Source organism: Mobula hypostoma, chromosome 3 (genome assembly GCF_963921235.1).
Source record: "Mobula hypostoma chromosome 3, sMobHyp1.1, whole genome shotgun sequence".
Lineage (NCBI taxonomy): Eukaryota > Metazoa > Chordata > Chondrichthyes > Myliobatiformes > Myliobatidae > Mobula > Mobula hypostoma.
In genome coordinates this window covers 151,402,657-151,423,587 of record NC_086099.1, presented here as the reverse complement: position 1 = coordinate 151,423,587, position 20,931 = coordinate 151,402,657, and the positions used below count along the sequence as shown (strand labels likewise).

General features: G+C 40.4%; 1 protein-coding gene across 8 annotated transcripts in view; it reads right to left on the bottom strand.

Moving 5' to 3' along the window:
- LOC134344314 (uncharacterized) overlaps positions 1–20,541 on the bottom strand; it is a 150,436-nt gene extending 129,895 nt beyond the window's left edge. For 2 of the 8 annotated variants that reach the window (XM_063043870.1, XM_063043871.1), the window contains exons 1-3: positions 19,909–19,927; positions 17,835–19,154; positions 12,815–12,883 (exon numbers count right to left, since the gene is read on the bottom strand). In XM_063043870.1, coding sequence (XP_062899940.1) covers positions 12,815–12,883; positions 17,835–19,139 — 1,374 coding nt within the window. In that variant the 5' untranslated portion in view covers positions 19,140–19,154; positions 19,909–19,927. Of the gene's footprint in view, positions 1–12,814; positions 12,884–17,834; positions 19,155–19,874; positions 19,982–20,523 lie in introns of those variants that run through there. The other 6 variants (XM_063043873.1, XM_063043866.1, XM_063043872.1 and 3 more) reach the window with 5 other exon arrangements.
- Positions 20,542–20,931: the final 390 nt, after the last annotated feature.

The window sequence follows — 20,931 nt, the reverse complement described above, 5'->3', positions numbered from 1 at the left end:
AATGAAATGGAAAGACTAAAGATTAACATCATGGGAATTAGCGAAGTTCGTTGGATAGGTGCTGGAACATGTCAGAATAGAAATAAAACACTAACTTATTCTTGTGGAACATCCCACACTAATGGAGTAGGAATTCTTATGGATCAAAACATGGTAAAAAGTGTTTTAGGACATTGGGCAATATCAGAAAGACTGCTCCTTGTTAGATTCAGAGAACAACCACTTGATTTAGCAATTATACAGGTATATGCACCTACAACAGATGGAACAAATATAGATAAATTCTATGAAGAGCTTGAACAAGCAAAAAATGGATGCAAATTTCAAGATACTGTTATTGTCATGGGAGACCTAAATGCTAAAGTAGGACGAGGTGCTGATGAAAATACCATAGGAAAATTTGGACTAGGGGAAAGAAATGAAAGAGGTGAGAAATGGGTAGAATGGTGCAGGGTGAATAATCAGGTCATTATGAATACCTACTTTAAAAACCATCCAAGATGCTTGTGGACCTGGAAAAGTCCAGGTGATGACACTAGAAATCAAACTGACTTTATTACTATAAACCAAAGATTTATAAACTCAGTGACTCAATGCAAAACATATCCAGGTGCAGACTGTAATAGTGACCATAACCCAGTAGTGTGTCATGTAAAAGTAAAACTTTAAAAACTAAAGAAGCAAAAACCTGACAATCCCTTGACTACTTGCAATTAATTAAAGAAGAAAACTTAAGACAAAAATTTACAATTTAAGTAAGGAATAGATTTCAAAGTCTAAAAATAGAATCTGTTGAAGATGATAGCAATCATGTAGAAATGAAATTTAACTCTCTAAAGGATGCCTTGGTAGAATCAGCAAAGTCAGTGATTCCTAAAAAAGAAAAAAGCACAAAGATTAAATAGATGACAGATAAAATCAAAAATATAATGGAAGAAAGCAAATCCTGTAGAATATATAAATCCTTAGATAAAACTGTTAAAAGCTTATGTCAAAAAGCCAAAGAAGAATGGTTAAACCAGGAATGTGAGCAAATAGAAAGAATCCGTATTACTGATCCAAAAAGGTTACATCAACAAATGAAGAATATCACTGGTAAAAAGCTCCTCTGTTCTTCAGGTGGATGTTTGAAAGCAAAGGACGGTACCATTATCATGGAAAAAGATGAGATTATGAACAGATGGACTGAGTACATTCAGGAATTGTTTGAAGACGATTGAGGTGAAAAACCAGAAATTAAGAAAAATATTGAAGGCCCAAGTATTTTAAAATCTGAAATTCGTAATGCAATAAATAAGGTGAAGAAAGGAAAGGCAGCAGGTCCTGATGAATTAGAAATAGAACAAATTATCACCCTTGGAGATTATGGAATTGAAAAACTTACTGATTTAATCAATGACACTTATGAGACTGGAATAATACCAGAAGAGATGAAAAAATCAGTATTTATCACTCTTAAGAAACCTGGAGCAACAGAATGTGAATTACATAGGACCATAAGTTTAATGAGTCATATCACCAAGATACTTCTAAGAATTTTGATGACAAGAGCTAAAAGATCACAAGATCAAGGAGCAGTAGGCCATTCAGCCCATTGAGTCTGCTCCGCCACTCCACCACAAGCTAAACTACTCTCCCATCTAGTTCCAATTTCCGGCTTTTTCCCCATATCCCTTGATACCCTGACTAATTAGATACCTATCAATCTCCTCCTTAAACACCCTCAATGATCGGGCCTCCACAGCTGTATGTGGCAACGAATTCCATAAATCCATGACCCTCTGGCTAAAAAAATTTCTCCTCATCTCTGTTTTAAATGGGTACCCTCTAATTCTAAGACTGTGGCCTCTTGTCCTGAACTCACCCACCAAGGGATACAGCCTTTCCACATCTACTCTGTCCAACTCTTTCAACATTCAAAATGTTTCTAAGAGATCCCCTCTCATTCTTGTATACTCTAATGAATATAGTCCAAGAGCCAACAAACGCTCCTCATATGTTAGCCCCTGCATTCCGGGAATCATCCTCGTAAATCTTCTCTGAACTCTCTCCAACATCAGAACATCGCTTCTAAGAAAGGGGGCCCAAAACTGCACACAGAATTTCAAATGAGGTCTCACCAGTGCCCCATACAGCCTCATCAACACCTCCTTACTCTTACACACTATTCCTCTTGAAATGAATGCCAAATATCACTCACTTTCCTTACTGCCGATCCAACCTAGTGGTTAACCTTTATGGTATCCCGTACGACGACCCCCAAGTCCCTATGCACTTACGATTTTTGAATTTTCTCCCCATCTAAATAATAGTCTGCCCGATTATTTCTTCTTCCAAAATGAACAACCATACATTTCTCAACATTGTATTGTGAGGGGATCCTGGAGTACCCCTATTAACTGTTTGAAGAGAGACAGAGAGAGACATTTATCATTGATGGTTTGTTTGGAAAGGAGAGAGAGTTATTTATCACCGATGTGTTGCTTTTGAAAAGAGAGAGAGACGAAGATTGACATTTGCACTGTCACTTTAAGGCATTGGAAGTAACTTTGGATTTTTACTGAGTTTGGAGTTGGAGACAGCACCGAGCAGCTCATAAGTTGCTATGGTGACCGAAGGCAGTGTTATTTAATGGACACTCGATGTTATGATTTTCAGCTGGTTAGTGATGTTTCTTCAAGGACTTGTTGCCTACTTGCACTCCTTTACAGACAAAGGAGGGAGGGACTCTTTGAGTGACAGATGATGCTCAGCCTGGAGAAATAAATGGCAGGTCAGATGATACGACCTCAGGGCACATGATCTGGACACTGAATGAGCATTGTTGTACCCGCAGAGAAAGTGGGTTTTGGAGGATTGACCAGGTGGATCAATCCAAATTGCTATTCCATTGGTGAAGAAGGGGTTGACTGGTGGGGAGTTGTCTATGTGTCCACCCTTGCCTGGGTGATAGCTCCACCACAGAAAACCGGTCCCCCTGGATAAAGTCACAGTCGGTGAATTGTAAAGGATTTCGACGGACGACGAGAAGATCCATGGCATCAGCTCAGCTGAAGACTCAACTCACTCTCTCTCTCTCTCTCCATCACTACTCAACTAAATACCACAAACTGAACAGAACTTTACTCAACATCGTAAGACTGTATCTTTTTACCCCTAGACTTAAAGCTTGGTTTTTCATACATATATATATATTCCACAATTACTTTTATATATATATTCATTGCTAACCTGTTTGATTTATCTACATTGATATTACTGTATTGCGTAGTTACTAATAAATATTAGTAGTTTATAGCAATACGAGACTCCAAAGTGTTTTCCATCTCTGCTGGTTCTTATTCCTGTCACGGGGTACGTGACAGTATCTCATCTGCCATTTCTTTGCCCACTCTCCTAAACTGACGAAGTCTCTCTGCAACCTTTCCATTTCTTCAATACTTCCTGCTCCTCCGCCTATCTTGGTGTCATCCACAAACTTAGCCATAAAGCCATTTAATCCTAATCTAAATCATCGTAAAAAGAAGCGGCCCCAACACCGACCCCTGCAGAACACCACTAGTTACCGGCAAACAATCAGAATAGGATCCCTTTATTACCGCCCTTTGCTTTCTGCTTATCAGCCAATGCTCCACCCATTCCAATATCTTTCCTGTAATTCCATGGGCTCTCAACTTATTAAGCAGCCTGTTATGTGGCACCTTATCCAAGGCCTTTTGAAAATCCAATACACAACATCCACAGCCTCTCCCTTAACAACCTCAAAAAATTCCAATAGGTTGGTGAGGCAGGATCTTCCCTTCATGAAACCATGCTGGCTTAGGCCTATCTTGTCATGCACCTCAAGGTATTTCATAACCTCGTCCTTGAGGATCGACTCCAATAAATTTCCAACTACCGATGTCAGACTAATAGGTCTGTAATATTCTTTTTGCTGCCTCCCTCCTTTCTTAAACATCGGAACTGCAGTTGCGACCTTCCAGTCCTCCGGAACCATGCCAGAGTCTATTGATTCCTGGAAGATCATTTCCAATGCCTCCACAATCTCTAAAGCCACCTCCTTCAGAACCCGTGGGTGCACCTCATCCGGTCCGGAAGACTTATCTATTCTTAGTCCATTTAGCTTCCCAAGCACTTTCACTCTAGTAATCTTGACTGTACCTAATTCTATTCCCTGAGACCTCTGGCTATCAGATATGATGCTAATGTCTTCCACTGTGAAGACTGATGAAAAATACTCATTTAGTTCCTCTGCCATCTCCTTGTTATCCATTATAATTTCTACAGCATCATTTTCAATCGGTCCTATATCTACCCATGTCACTCTTTTACTCTTCATATATTTTAAAAAAACTTAGTATCCTTTTTTATGTTAATTACCAACTTCCTTTCATAATTCATCTTTTCTTTCCTAATGACTTCCTTAGTTTCCTTCTGTAAGTTTTTAAAAATCGTCCAGTCCTCAGTTTTCCCACTAATTTTTGCTTCCTTGTATGCCATCTCTTTTACTTTTATTTTAGCCTCAACCTCTCTCGTTAGCCACATTTGTGCCATTTTTCCACTCATGATTTTCTTTTTTCTTGGAATATAGTTTTCCTGCACTTTCCTTATTTCTTGTAGGAATTTCACCCAATTCTGCTCTACTGTCCCTCCTTCCGGCTTACTTTTCCAATTGACTTGGGCCAGTTCTTCTCTCATACCACTGTAATTTCCTTTGATCCACTGAAATATCGATACACCTGATACCAGCTTCTCCTTTTCAAATTTGAAACTGAACTCAATCATATTATGATCACTACTTCCAAGGGGTTCCATTACCTCCAGCTCCCTAATCACCTCAGGTTCATTACACAGCACCCAATCCAAAACAGCCGATCCCCTGGTGGGCTTATGGACAAGTTGCTCAAAAAGCCATCCCGTAGGCATTCTACAAACTCCCTCTCCTAAGATCCAGTACCTTCCTGACTTTTCCAATCCACTTTCATATTAACATCTCACAAATTATCTTGACATTTTCCTTTTGACACGTTTTTTCTAATTCCAGCTATAACTTGTAGTCCACATCCCAGCTGCTGTTTGGAGGCCTTTATATAACTGCTATTAGTGTCTTTTTACCCTTGCCATTTCTTAACTCGACCCATAAGGATTCTACCTCTTCTGATCCTACGTCCCTTCTTTCTAGTGATTTGATATTGTTGTTTACCATCAGGGCCACACCACCCCCTTTACAACCTTCCTATCTTTCCTATATACAGTGTATCCTTGGACATTCAGCTCCCAATCACATCTATTATTTAGCCATGACTCGGTGATGGCCACAATGTCATATATTTTAACCTGTAGATGTAAAACAAGGTCATCCACTTTATTTCTAATGCTGTGTGCAATTAAGTACAGTTAGATCAGTATCTGTTACCGATTTTGCTATATTTCTATCGCACAGCAAATTATCCTGTCTATTCACCTGCCTGTCCTTCTTGCCATCTTTGCTGCACAGTATCTTTGACTTATTTCTATTTTCCTCTTCCTCGACCCTAACACCCTGGTTTCCCTCCCCCTGCCAACTTAGTTTAAACCCTCCCTAACAGCTATATTAAACAATCCCGCCAGGATATTAGTACCCTTTTGAGTTCAGGTGTAACCCATCATTTTTGTATAAGTCATACCTCCCCCAAAATAAATCCCAATGATCCAAGAATTTGAAGCCCTGCCCCCTGCACCAGTTATTTAGCCACACATTCATCAGCTTAATTCTGCTATTCTTACCTTCATTAGCGCGTGGCTCAGGCAGTAATCCTGAGATTATTACTCTGGAGGTCCAGCTTTTCAATTCTCTTCCTAGCTCCCAGTAATCTTCCTTCAAGACCTCCTCTCTTTTTCTGTCTATATCATTGGTACCAACATGCACTAAGACTTCTGGCTGCTCGTCCTCTCTCCTCAGAATACCATGGACCCGATCTGAGACATCCTATATCCTGGCACCAGGGAGGGAACACATCATCCAGGTATCCCTGTCCAGCTCGCAGAATCTCTTGTCTGTTCCCCTCACTATGGAATCCCCTATAACTCCTGCACTCCTCTTTGCTCTCTTGATCATGACACTGGGCAGAGTGCCAGAGTCCCGTTTGCTGTGGTCTTCCTCTGTCAAGTCAACTTCTCCAACAGTATCTAAAATGATATATCAATTTCTGAGGGGGACTGTCACAGGGGTGCTGTCTACTATCTCTCTATAGGTATTATCAATCACCTCCTCACTTTCCCTAATTAGCTGAAGGTCATCAAGTTGCAGCTCCAGATCCCTAACACGGTCCTTAAGGAGCCTCATCTCAACGCACCTGGTGCAGATGTAATCCTTGGGGAGGCTGGGAGTCTCCCAGGGTCCCCACATCTGGCAGTCCAAGCACAACACTAATCCTAGATGCATACCTCTAATGTTACTGTTATTACTAAATAAATAAACCTGTAACTTACCCCTTTACTATGAGACTCAACGGTCGCAGGAAGCCTCTTCCCACTTCCACCTAATCCGTTGAGCCAAAGCCCTATCACTCTGCACCCTCTCACTCCGCCGCTGCCCGCTGGATATGGCGGTGCTCTTTTTAAGCCTTCCACTCTGAGATCACGCACCTGCGCAATAGTGCCTCTTTTATCCCAAGTAGTTTAAAAAAAAGCTGAATTTTCTCCCCAAAACGGCGACTTACTCCGCTGCCTGCTTGCTGTGAATCGAAAGAAACCGGTGAAGATTGCTTCCCTTTTTAAGCCTTCCGCGCTCTGAGGTCACGCGCCTGCGCAGTCGTGCCTCTTTTTATCCCAAGATACAAGCTGAAATAGGTAAAGAACAATGTGGTTTTGTGAAAGATTAAGTTACAAGAAACGCAATATTGATGTTAAGGATACTATCAGAACGAGCTGTTCAAGTGTAGAAAGATTTGTTTGTTTATTTGTTTTATTGACTACACAAAAGCATTTGATAAAGTGAAGCACAATAAGTTATTTGAAATATTACAGGAAACTGCAGATCTAGATTCGAAAGACTTCCACCTAATTAGAAGTCTGTACTGGGAACAAACTGCCACTATAAGAATAGATGGAGAAGTGAGTCAGTTTACAAATACCAAGAGAGGCGTTAAGACAAGGGTGTGTTTTCTCCTCCGATTTGTTTAATGTGTACAGTGAAAATAATATTACAAAAAATAAGAGACATCCTGGGAATCAAAGTTGGCGGTGAAAACATCAATAATTTCAGATATGCAGATGATACTGTGTTATTGCAAGTACGGAGGAAGAACTATAAAACTTTAATTGATATAATTGTTGAAGAAAGTGCAAAAATGGGTCTATCTATCAATTGCAAAAAGACAACGTATGGTGATATCCAAAAAGAAGGAGATTCCTATCTGCAGGCTGAGAATAAATGGGAAAGACATAAAACAAGCATAGAACTTTTGCTACTTAGGAAGCTGGGTGACATCAGATGGCAGGTGTAACATGGACATCAAAAGAAGAATAGGGATGGCAAAAGACACCTTTACGAGAATGAAGAGTAGACTGACCAATGCTAAACTAGGCATGACAACCCACCTCAGGGTACTAAAATGTTACGTTTATCCAGTTATGTTATATTGATCAGAATGTTGGACAATATCTAGTAACATGAGGAAACGAATTGAAGCAGCAGAGATGTGGTTTTTGAGGAGGATGCAAAGAATATCATGGAAGAGACAAATATCTAACGAGCATGTCATGAACAGAGCAAACACAAAAAGAGAAATAATGTATGAGATCATGAAAAGGCACCGTAACTTCATTGGACATGTGATTAGGAAAGAGGAGTTAGAATGCACAGTAATTATGGGAAAGATTGAAGGGAAGAAAGCAAGAGGAAGACAAAGACAAATGATGATGGAGACAGCAGCCATAGAACTGGAAGTGAATACCAATGAATTGATCCACTTGACTGGAAACAGGAATGTGTGGGCCATGGCAGTCAAAGCTCAAACTGGGCACAGCACCTGATGATGATGATGATAACTAGACTACAGATTGTGTTTTCCCCACATGAACGGTGGAGGAAAAAATCAATCTCTCACAGAAACTTGGAACGAAGGTGGGAAAAAAAAAGTGTACAGCTACAATCTAGCTTTCATGAAACTGAAATACAGAATCAGCTCAAAGGACCAAAAAGGTATTCATTACTTAGCATGATAGAAACTACAGGGCAAATCAGAGCAACTGTATTACCAAGATTAAATTGTAGCTTATTTTGCAGACCGCAGATCTTGCTTTCATAGTCATTTAAACAAAATAGCAAGTAGTTTTAATCAGAATACTAATCCTCAAGAGTTGGAACCATCAACATTGTTCCTTAAAATCATTCTATGCACTGTAGACTGGTGAAATTTCAATTAAATTCTAAGAAATCCCTAATCTGATGAAAGTAGAAAATCCACATACACATTTGATCCAAAATATTTAAAAAATTAGTACAGTGGATTCCAATTAATTGGGATACATCAGGACCAGTACATCTTGGCCCAATTAGGTGGTTGCCCCAATTAGCCAAAGTTTCATGAAAATAGTTAAGGTACACGACAGACAAATTAAGTAACAAATTAGAACACTACCAATATTACTAGAGTACTATAAAACTGTTCTCATTCCTAATAGTTAGCAGAGGATTTCATCAAGTGTATGCAATGAAAATAATCAGTGCAGACTCCTAGTGCCCTTATGTAATGGAATGCTTTCATACAATATTGATGAATGTATCCTCCAAATCTTCATTTTCATTATAGCATTCAAGACGACTGTCGATACCTTCAAATTGTTCTTAACTTTTTGAAGAACTGAAATAATTTCATTTTCACTTCCAGCTACTTCGGGCATCTGAATGCTAGAAACTGCAGTGAGTAAAGCAATTCGGAATTGACTCACAGCACATCTCCTAGCTGTCAGTGACAAAAATCACTGCTTTTTGAACACGAACACATGCAACTGATACCATTTAAAAAACAATCGTTCTAAGCACAATGTGGCATCTACTAATATCACAGGTGCATGTGACTAGCACAAGTTAGAATCTGCTTAATCGGGATCTCCCACCCCGATTAAGCAGCAGTGTCACAAATAAATGGAGGGAATCCTGGCTATTTTCTCAATTTTTGTTATGTAAGAGTTGCCCTAATTAAGTGGCTGCCCCCAGTTAACCAGAATCTACTGTTCTTTGATTACTTTAGAATACTTCTAAAAATTGAAAATAAAATACTGCTTGTGTTACGAATTTCAAACTGCTAAAACATTTTAGAAATATTACAGTGGTTGACAGATCTTGCACATAGAAATGTGAGCTTCAATATTTTGATTTCCCACAGGACAGACTCTGCCATTGCTGTCAAGAAGCAAGACATTCAGCATTTTAACTTTCCAGTAGATTACAGATGAAAAAATATCACTACTCAGAAAAATATTTTGTGTAACTAAATCTAAAATTTATGATGTCTAAGACTGGCTGTCATTGCAACAATCAAGGAAAATCCAGCCTCTTAATCCAGTAAATCCTCTTCATTCCTCCCAACCTAGAATACAATTCTCTGTTGGAAAGTTGGATAGCGAATCCACAAATATCTTCACAGATGCTCTTACTGCTACTCCTTGGTCAATCAACTTAAAAGCACATCGAGGAGCAGATAGGCAACTCTCTCCTTCTTCTGTTAATGATTCAATGAAGACTGTCAAAATGTTCATGAAAAGACTGAGTGTGAGTGTCTGCCAAAATGGTATTTAAATCTGAGTGGCCATGCTGACTTCTGGAAACACAAGTACAATTCATTGAAAATGATTCTTTCTAATTCCTCCGAAATTGATAGCATGATGGCTACCTGTCCAGGCTTCAATAGTATGACCACCTCTGTTGGCCAATCATTTGCACCATGAGGTGTAATGGTGGACCAAGAAGAACACATTAAAAAACCACAATGAATTCAAAATTGTATCAAGACATTTTATAAGAGAATGTCAGGGCAGCAGTCCATCACCTGAAGCTTAATAGAAGTTGGATGATACAACAAGGCAATAATCCAAAACAAAAGTAAATCGACAACAGGATATTTTAAAAAAAGAAGAAAATTCATGTTTTAGAATGGCCAAGTCAGAGTCCAGACTGTAACTCATTTGAGATGCTGTGGCAGGACCTGAAGAGGGCTGTTCATGCAAGGTATCCCAGAAATATTGATGAACTGAAACAGTTTTGTATGGAGGAATGGTCTAAAATTCCTCCTTGTCGTTGTGCAAGTCTGATCAGCAGCTACAGGAAACATGTGGTGCAGGCTATTGCTGCTAAAGGAGGTTCTACCAGTCATAAAATACAAGAGTTCACATTTTTTCTAACCTGGATTGTGAATGATTAAACAATGTGTTCAATAAAGACAAGAAAAGTACAACTGTTCTGTGTTATTAGTTTAGGCAGATTGTGTTTGTCTAGTATTGTGACTTAGATGAAGATCACACCACATTTTATGAGTATTTAATGCAGAAAAGCAGGTAATTGCAAAAGGTTCACAAACTTGTTCTTGCAACTGTAAATAAGAGCACATTTTTTGGTCAGGGTGCAAGTTCATCTACAAGATCTATCTTTGAGGTATCAAGCAATAGAAGCCACAAATACATAAGAATTATTTATCCAGGTTTCTTTATTTTCTCATTTTTAACTTAGCTTAGGTTTTTATCAAAGATTTCTTTAATAAATTAGTTCTTCAAGAGCAGATAGCTTGATATTTACAGTGCTAAGCATGTTGTCGTCAGAAAATTATTAAAAATTAAAGGAAAACTAATTGTACAGAATTCCTCAGTGTACAACCAACCTTGCAGTAAAGAAAACACAATTAAAGAAATATTTTAAGTACACATTCTGTTGATCAACTTTAATAAAAATTTATAAAAGGAACAATGAGATTTATATAATGGAGCAATTCAGATTTGCACACCAAATAGGTGGGAGGAGAGAGTGCAGCACGCCACGTGTGTGCAGCCCTCTGGTGAAAATGATACCGTATCTGTTAAATAGGGGCTGTGAACAATTCTGATTTGATGGAGACAGACATGAAAGCACAGAGGAACATCTGAAGAAATTTCTGAAACGCCTGTTCGCTGCTGTCATTACTGCGCGATCGTGAATCTTCCGGAGAGAAGGCCTCAAAATCCCCAGCTTTGCCTGCTGTTGGCAACCGAGATTGAGATCCAATCGCTCGGATAGAGATGGTGCTCGGTACTCAGTGTCGGAGAGCTGATTGGAGGCTCGAAGTTTTCAGACGACTCAGAGTCGGACTGTGATCGGGCACAGCAGGGAGAGTTTTTCTTCCTTCTCCCGTCTGCCTGAGATGTGGGACATTTGAGAGACTTTGAACTTTTTACTGTGCTCATGGACTTCTTCATCAAGTTATGGTATTGTTGCACTGTTGTAACTATATGTTATAATTATGTGGTTTTGTCAGTTTTTTCAGTCTTGCTCTGTCCTGTGTTTTGTGATATCACACCAGAGGAAATATTGTATCATTTCTTAATGCATGCATTACTAAATGACAATAAAAGTGGACTGCGTGTCTTCATAAGCTAAATCTAAATATAATGAAACCACAATTATGCCCCCATAAATAGAGAAAAGCCTGCAGCTGGATAACCAGCTCATTTTGATGTCTTAAGCGTTCTTACCCTATTAACTGTCATTCAACCAAATGCTATTAACTGTTACCTCTGTAGTTGCTGGCCCAATTATAAACACTTACTTTCCATTTACAAAAACACACAAAAGTACTGTTCTGTCCTATTTCTTTAGATAAATATCTGAACAACTGAAAGAATACATCTGAGAAGTGCAAACTTTATTTCTGATTTCAACTTAAAGATTATTTTTCCTTTCACGATGAAGTTTTATCACTGGTAGATATCCCAGCAGCCCCAACTTCCAGTGGTCCTCAGATTTATTTCTGATCCTGTCTACTCTGCTTATAACACTTCATTTTAACAAATGGGGAGGAGAAGATGGCGGCGTGACGGCAGCGTGCGCAGCCTCTCCAGTGAATGATATCTGTAATCTTTCAAGAAGGGGATCGTGCACAATTCTGATTTGATGGAGACAGACGTGAGAGTACAGAGGAACATCTGGAGAAACTTCTGAAATGCCCGCTTCGCTGCCGCTGCTACTGTGTGGTAACCAGAATCTCCAGAGCAGAAGGCCCCGAATCCTCGGCTTTGCTTGTTTCAGCGGCCGGGGCGAGGTCGAAGGCGCTCGGCGGAGGATGGCGCTCGGGAGGCTGTATCGGAGGGGCTGGACTCAGTGTCGGCTGTGGTCAGCTGCTTCCAAGGCATCGGCAAGTTGACGGTGCCTGGAGGTTTATGACAGGAAGCTTCTCCCTTTTGCCACCTGCTATCGAGGACTTGGGGACTTTGAGACTTTTTTTTACCCGTGCCCATGGTTTGTTCTTTATCAAATTATGGTATTGTTTGCACTGCTGTAACTATAGGTTATAATTATGCGGTTCTGTCACTGTTAGTCTTTGGTTTGTCCTGTTTTCTGTGATATCACTCTGGAGAAACATTGTATCATTTCTTAAAGCATGTATGCATTTCTAAATGACAATAAAAGAGGACTAAGTGTTCTCATAATCTAATTGAATAAATACCTGGATAATCAAGGTCTCATTATATAATGAAGTACAAAAATATTATTTTCCAAGAAAGAATTTACTACTGAAATAAAGGAGTAAAGTGATCATTTGGCAAAGACAAATTAATACATATATATGAAAATTGTTCTTACCTTTTTATGTTTGAAGCCAAGGAAATGTATTTGTAGATGCAGGGCAGAGGTGCAAACTAATTTACATATCTAAAATAAAAATATATTTTAAAAAATCAACATTAGAAAAGACAAACTAAATCACAAACTAAAAATGTAATTTAATTATTCTAATACATCTAAAATTGAGCATCAACAGCCATCACATTTTGGATTTTTAAAACTGCAAATATTGTCCAATGCTCCAAACTCAATAAAAAGACAATCATAGAACTTACGTATTGTAAGAGAAAACAGACTGCGTGCTAAACAATTTGTATTTATGTGGCAGTTTTTAAATAACTAAATATCTAAAGGCACTTTATGGAGCCATCAAACAAAACAGCAGAGATATTAGAAGATAAAAGAGTATTTTAACAGGCTATAAAGAGAGGTAGAGAAATGAAGAAATTTAAGAAAGAAATTATAGTGCTTAGGATCTTGGCAGCTCAGGTACGCCGGCTACTGGTGAAATAATTAGGTCTGAGACCAACATGGGTTAACACTGGTACTGGCAAACAAATCTTAATGTGACTTTGGACATTAACATCAAAGATTTGCTTGCCTTCAAGTTTATGAAAGGTTTAAAAACAAAGTAGCCACCCAAGGGTGCATCAGAATAATTTCAACTGGACCGGTAGTTGATACTTACACTGCAACACTCATGGAGTCACTAGGAAATACAACATGGAAACAGTCCTTTTGGCCCAGCTAGTCTATATCCATCTAAGCTCCTCCTATCTTATACAAATCCAAATGTCTTTTAAATGCTTATTTTTATACCCATCTCAACCACTGCCTCTGGCAGCTCATTCCATATATGCACCACCCTCTGCTTGAAGTAGTTGCCCCTCAGTCCCCTTTTAAATCTTTCACCTCTCCCATTTAACCTATTCCCTTTATTTTAGCCCCTGGAAAAAGAACTATGTACATTCACCATATCTATATCCCTCCTGATATTATAAATTTTGTAAGGGCATCTTTCAATCTCTACCGTTCTAATGAATAATGCCCTAGCCTGCCCAACCTGTACATATAACTCAGGCTCTCAATTCCCAGCAGCATCTCAAAACTTCTCTGCACTCTTTCTAGTTCAATGATGTCTTTTCTAGAACAGAGCAAGACCGGGGATGATTAGGGGTAGCCAGCACAGTTTTGTGAATGGCTAACCATGTCTTACAAACATGAGTTTTTTGGTAAAGTTGATAAGGGCAGGGCAGTAGAAATGGTTTACATGAACTTCTGTAAGGTTTTTGACAAGGTTCCACATGACAGGCTGCTCGGGAAGATAAGATTTGATGAAATACAGGGAGAACTGACTAATCACTCCTGGTCTAATGGTAAAAAGCAGAGGGAGACATTACTTCCTACAAAGCGAAACCCAATAGCATGAATGTCAGCGATACTTCACTACCAGATGAACTCAATGCCCTCTATGCACGCTTTGAAAGGGAGAACACGACTGCGGCTGTGAAGATCCCTTCTACACCTGATGACCCTGTGATCTCTGTCTCAGAGGCCGATGTTATGCTGTCTTTAAAGACAGTGAACCCTCGCAAGGCAGAAGGTCCCGATGGAGTACTGGTAAGGCTCTGAAAACCTGTGCCAACCATCTAGTGGGAGTATTCAAGGACATTTTCAACCTCTCACTGCCAAGGGCGGAAGTTCCCACTTGCTTCAAAAAGGCAAAAATTATACCACTGCCTTAATGACTATGATCTGGTAGTACTCACATCAACAGTGATGAAATGCTATGAGAGGTTGGTCATGACTAGACTGAACTCCTGCCTCAGCAAGGACCCGGACTCATTGCAATTTGCCTATCGCCACAATAGGTCAATGGCAGATGCAATCTCAATGGCTCTTCATGTGGTTTTAGACCACCTGGACAACACAAGCACCTATATCAGGATGCTGTTCATTGACTATAGCTCAGCATTTAATACCATTATTCCCACAATCCTGATTAAGAAGTTACAGAATCTGGGCCTCTGTACCTCCCTCCGAAATTGGATCCTCGACTTCCTAACCGGAAGACAACAATCAGTGAGGATTGGTGATCACTGACGATCAACAATGGCGCACCTCAGGAGTGTGTGCTTAGCCCACTGCTCTACTCTCTATATACACACATGACTGTGTGGCTAGGCATAGCTCAAATACCATCTATAAATTTGCTGACGATACAACCGTTGTTGGTAGAATCTCAGGTGGTGATGAGAGGGCGTACAGGAGTGAGATATGCCAACTCGTGGAATGGTGTTGCAGCAACAACCTGGCACTCAATATCATTAAGACGAAAGAGCTGATCGTGGACTTCAGGAAGGGTAAGACAAAGAAACACATACCAATCCTCATAGAGGGATCAGAAGTGGAGAGAGTGAGCAGTTTCAAGTTCCTGGGTGTTAAGATCTCTAAGGATCTAACCTGGTCCCAACATATCGATACAGTTATAAAGGCAAGACAGCAGCCATACTTTATTAGGAGTTTGAAGCCATTTGATAAGTCAACAAATACACTCAAAAACTTCTATAGATGTACTGTAGAGAGCATTTTGACAGACTGCATCACTGTCTAGTATGGGGGTGGGGGGTACTGCACAGGATTGAAAGCTGTAGAGGGTTGCAAATTTAGTTGGGTCCACCTTGGGTACTAGCCTACAAAGTACCCAGGACATCTTCAAGCGATGTCTCAGAAAGGCAGTGTTCATTATTAAGGACCTCTAGCACCTAGGGCATGCCCTTTTCTCATTGTTACCATCAGGTAGGAGGTACAGAAGCCTGAAGGTACACACTCAGTGATTCAGGAACAGCTTCTTCCCCTCTGCCATCTGATTCCTAAATGGACATTGAACCCTTGGACACTACCTCACTTTTTTAAATATACAGTATTTCTGCTTTTTGCACGTTTTTAAAATCTATTCAATATACGCATACTGTAATTGATTTACTTATTATTTTTATTTTTTTTCCTCTTCTATATTATGTATTGCATTGAACTGCTGCTGCTAAGTTAACAAATTTCATGTCACATGCCAGTGATAATAAACCTGATTCAGATTCTGATGTTGGAAAGTTGCTCCTTGGACAGGCAGCCCATGACCAGTGGTCTGCCTCAGGAGTCAATGCTTGGCCCATTGTTGTTTGTTGTCTATATCAACAATTTAGATGAGAATTTACTTGGTTAGTAAATTTGCAGATAATACTGAAGTAGATGTTATCTATGTGGAATCAGTTGTCAGAGGAAGTGATTAAGGCAGGAACAATAACTAATAGACAGTTGGATGGTTCAGAAAGGTTTAAAAGGTAATGGGCCAAATGCTGGCGAATGGGTCTAGCTTGGATGGGACATCTTGGTCAGCATGGGCCAGTTGGGCTAAAGGGCCAGCTTCTAGGCTGTATATCTGCTCTATGAATCTATTATTCTAAAACTGTACACAATATTCCAATATTAGTATCACTAATTCTTGCCCAACTGCAATATAATGTCCCAACTACTATACCCAGTGCCCTGACTGAAGTCCAGCATGCCAAGAGCCTTCTCACCACCCTGCCTACTTGTGACACTGCTTTCAGCAAACTCTGCACTTGTACTCCTAGACCCCTATATTCCACAAAACTCACCAGGGCCCTACCATTCACTGTACAAGTTCAACTTCCCAAATTAATACTTCCCACTTACATGAAATTAAAATCATTTGCCATTCCTCAGCCACATACCCAGCTTATTCCCCTGTAATTTTGATAACCTTCTTTATTGGCTTTGATCTCTCCTATTTTAGTATCATTTACAAACTTACTAACCATGTCTTGTACATTTGTATCCAAATCTTTTATATTAATAACAAAAGGCCCAGCATCAACCCCATCAGATCAGTATCTGTCCACATCCATGTTATTGGCCCTTGAACGCAGTGCAAAAGCGTAGACTCCAGTGTGTCCTTTAATTCCCCCACATCCTTGTCCCAAAGCCCAACCTGACCCCTAACTACTCCGTCTGGTCCCAAGCCTATCCCTACAAACCTAAAAAACCCTTTAAAAACCAACTAAATCTGAGCCACACCCTTGACAGAGACTGCAGCTCAGCACCATCCTGACCTTACAAACTAGCCAGCTTCATGGAAACTTAACAAAGGCCTTGTTAACGTCTTAGTCTACCACTTTTGCTCTTTTTAAACAATGGAATAATAATAACAGTCCACAATTCCTGTAGTTAAAAGGAATTGAAGATCAGTCATTGCTATTTGTTCTTCGTTCTTTCAATTGAATGAGATGTATTTAATCCATATTAAATGGTTTATGTGTCTTTAAAGATGCTAGACCCCTTATACTTAGAACGTTCATCACACTGGGTAATCTTCTTGTTAATATCAGTGTTTGCTCTACCAGCTTTATGAGCACAAAAAGTATTCATTTGGAAAGACCAATGTCTTTCACTTACACGCTCAGGTTATGATCGTTTTTTTTAAATCTTTCCTTCCTTTGTAATCCTCTTTTCTGTCACCTCTTTACAAAGCCTCTTGATGTTTCTCATTCATTTTAGATTTTTTTTTATTTTAATTTTATCCCAGCATTTTCTGATCTCTTCTAGGTCTTCAGTAATGCTCAGCTCCCAGTATTCTTCAGCGACTTCTTTTTGTTTCTATATTTATCCCTGGGGTACCTCAAGGGGACAGGACATAGGAGTTTAATTACTAAGGATAAAAGTGAATTTTAAAAACAGGTATCTGTAGTTCGTCTCAGTATCATTATTGAACCAAATTGCACTGAACATTGTCTATTTCAATACTGCAGGGATACTGTAACTACTTTAATATTACACAGAATATAAAACCCAATTAACAGCTTTGGAAATGGAAGTAAGTCACTTCATAACTGCCCTGCTCATTTTAGTTAATGAACAAACCCAACAACATTGTACGATCTCTAAATACTGCAACTTAGATCTAAATATAAAGTGATGTAGAAAATGTCAACTTTTTTCCCCATGAGATTATACTTACATCACACCAAAACTTTGTTACTCCTTTACCCCCTTTACGACACTGGGTTACATTCTTTTTAGCCAAGATCGTGTCTGTATTTTGTCTATCATCCACATTCATCATTCCAACTGCTGAGTTTTGAGTACCATTTGTCAAAATTGATTCCACACTGGAACGATTTTTCTCATCTGGCTCAGATTCAATTTTCTCTGCTCCTAGAACAATCAAGTTTACATTTTCAATACCTTTGGAACTTCTTTGCATTTTAAATTTTCCCATTTTCCTACTATAAGTTGGGAATCTCTTTCCAGTAAACAGACAAGTTCTTCTACCAGCTGACAATGATTTGATTGTGTATGTGGCATCTTTCAGTTTTCTACCATCAAGTGCCTTAGGTTGATCTGAGCTTGTTGCACTTTTAGTGTCACCTCTTTCATCATCATTAACTTGGCCTGATTCACACGAATCTCCACCTTGCCCACCCAAATCACCCTGATCCTGGACAAGGCTTTGTTCAGTCTGAGCTTCACTGTGCCCATTGATAGGATGATTTTCAGCTTGGTCCACATCACACGGAGTTTTATTTTGTCTTCTGGTTGATTGCTCTTCAGTTTTCTCCAGATCACTGTAACTTTTAGTTTGTTCATAATTGTCAGACTTATCTTCAACTTGGTCCAATTCAAACAGAACTTCATCTTTTTGACCACTAACAAGCTGACTTTCAACTTGACCTGACTTGCCCAGAACTTCAGTACATTCACCAATGATTAATTGGCATTCAAAATTATTTGACATGCTTAGAGCTCTTAGCGCTTCACCTTGTTCATTCCTATCTATCTGTTCTTGAACCTGCTGCATCTCACTCCAAACTTCAGCTTGTACATCATCAGAAGCCTGAATTTGGATTCTCATCATCTCACTCTGAGATACATCTTTAACACCACTATTACTTGGAGGTTGAGTTTCATCCACATCAGTGGTTTCCTGAATGTGCAGGTGGTCAATACCATCCATTGCCTTATCACTTATGCCATTGTTAGCTTCAGTTTGAGCTTTATCAGTGTCACTCTCAACCTCATGTTGTCCACTTGTCTGAGTTCTGTCTTGACCTGAGACAGCTTCTACTTTATCTTGCCTATTAATGAACTCATTTTGACATTGGATTTCAGGAGTCTCATCTGGAACTTCTTTACTATTATCTTGATGTTGCAGGCCACATGAGTCCTTGTTTGCAATTTCTTTTTCATCATTAGCTGGGTCTTCACTTGTTTCACTCTTAAATGTGTCTTTGAGAGCATGGACAATTTCATCAGCATCACTCATGTTTCAATGAAAGACCTACAACAAATTAAAATGACATGTTTGAATTGGGATCATTTAAAATGTAACTCAATCAAATGCAGTCATATCTATCCCACAGCATTAATTAATTACAATCGCCCCATAAAATAAGACCCCAGACTATCACTGGGTCCATTTGCCAATTAACCCTTTGAGGCACTTCCTGCCGTCGGGCTCGACTAGGTGGCAGGCGACGTCGACACTCTTTTCCTCAATCTCCTCAGCCCCGGTCTGCACCGACCGGGCAGCGCTGTTTCGATACCCCCACCTCGTGTTTAAGATTCCATATTTACACTTCTATCTGATAGATTGCCTCGTGTTGTTATTTTATGATGGCCGTCATCAGCCAAGAACTCCCCCCCCCCACTTGTCCAGGAGGAACCCTGACCCCCTTAGTACGGATACGAGATGGTGTCTCATCTTTACCCCTCGTGGGTCCAGCTCATCCGTCCAAATTGGTCAGGCTGAACCCCGGTACTCGGTATTCTTCACGTGTATGTGTGTGTGTGTGTTTGTGTGTCGAGTTAAGTAAGGTAGCATGGGAAGTGGGAAAGAGTGGACTGGTGCGCTTTGAACGCTTTACCATGATGAGCCGACAACCAGCAGTAACATAACCCAAATCGGGATACAGCCACACTGTACCCTCTCCTCCCCGCCCCCAAGCCCCTCACTCCCTCCATCTACGCCAGCCGGTAACACAAACGTTGAACCACCCACATTTTCTTGCACAGACGGTGGAAAATAAACCCACGTTACCAAACCGCCGCTGTGAACACAGCCCGGTGCCGCCGCCACTCGAGAGCCCAGCCTGGACTATCACCAAGCTGCTTCCGTTCGCTCTCAACGTCACTTCCCGCAGGCGGAGCCAAGCGGCAACGGGATAGGTATTCTTCTTCCCACCCTGTCTCTTGCAAAAATGCCATCCCCTTCTCGCAATTCCTCCGTCTCCACCGCATCTGCTCTCAGGATGAAGCTTTTCATTCCAGGACGAAGGCGATGTCCTTTTTTAAAGAAAGGGGCTTCCCTTCACCATCAACTCTGCTCTCAAACGCATCTCCCCCATTTTACGTACATCTGCTCTCACTCCATCCTCCCACCATTCCACTAGGAATAGGGTTCCCCTGGTCCTCACCTACCACCCCACCAGCCTCCGGGTCCAACATATTATTCTCCGTAACTTCTGCCACCTCCAACGGGATCCCACCACTAAGCACATCATTCCCTCCCCGCCCCCCACCTCTGCTTTCCGCAGGGATCGCTCCCTACACGACTCCCTTCTCCATTCGTCCCCACCATCCCTCCCTCCTGGCACTTATCCGTGTAAGCGGAACAAGTGCTACACATGCCCTTACACTTCCTCCCTTACCACCATTCAGGGCCCCAAACAGTCCTTCCAGGTGAGGCGACATTTCACCTGTGAGTCGGCTGGGGTGATATACTGCGTCTGGTGCTCCCGATGTGGCCTTTTATATATTGGTGAGACCCGACGCAGACTGGGAGACCGCTTTGCTGAACACCTATGCTCTGTCCGCCAGAGAAAGCAGGATCTCCCAGTGGCCACACATTTTAATTCCACGTCCCATTCCCATTGCGATATGTCAATCCATGGCCTCCCCTACTATCGAGATGAAGCCACACTCGGGTTGGAGGAACAATCTCTTATATTCCGTCTGGGTAGCCTCCAACCTGATGGCATGAACATTGACTTCTCTAACTTCTGCTAATGCCCCTTCTCCCCTTGTTACCCCATTCCTTTTTTTTATTCTGTTTCCCT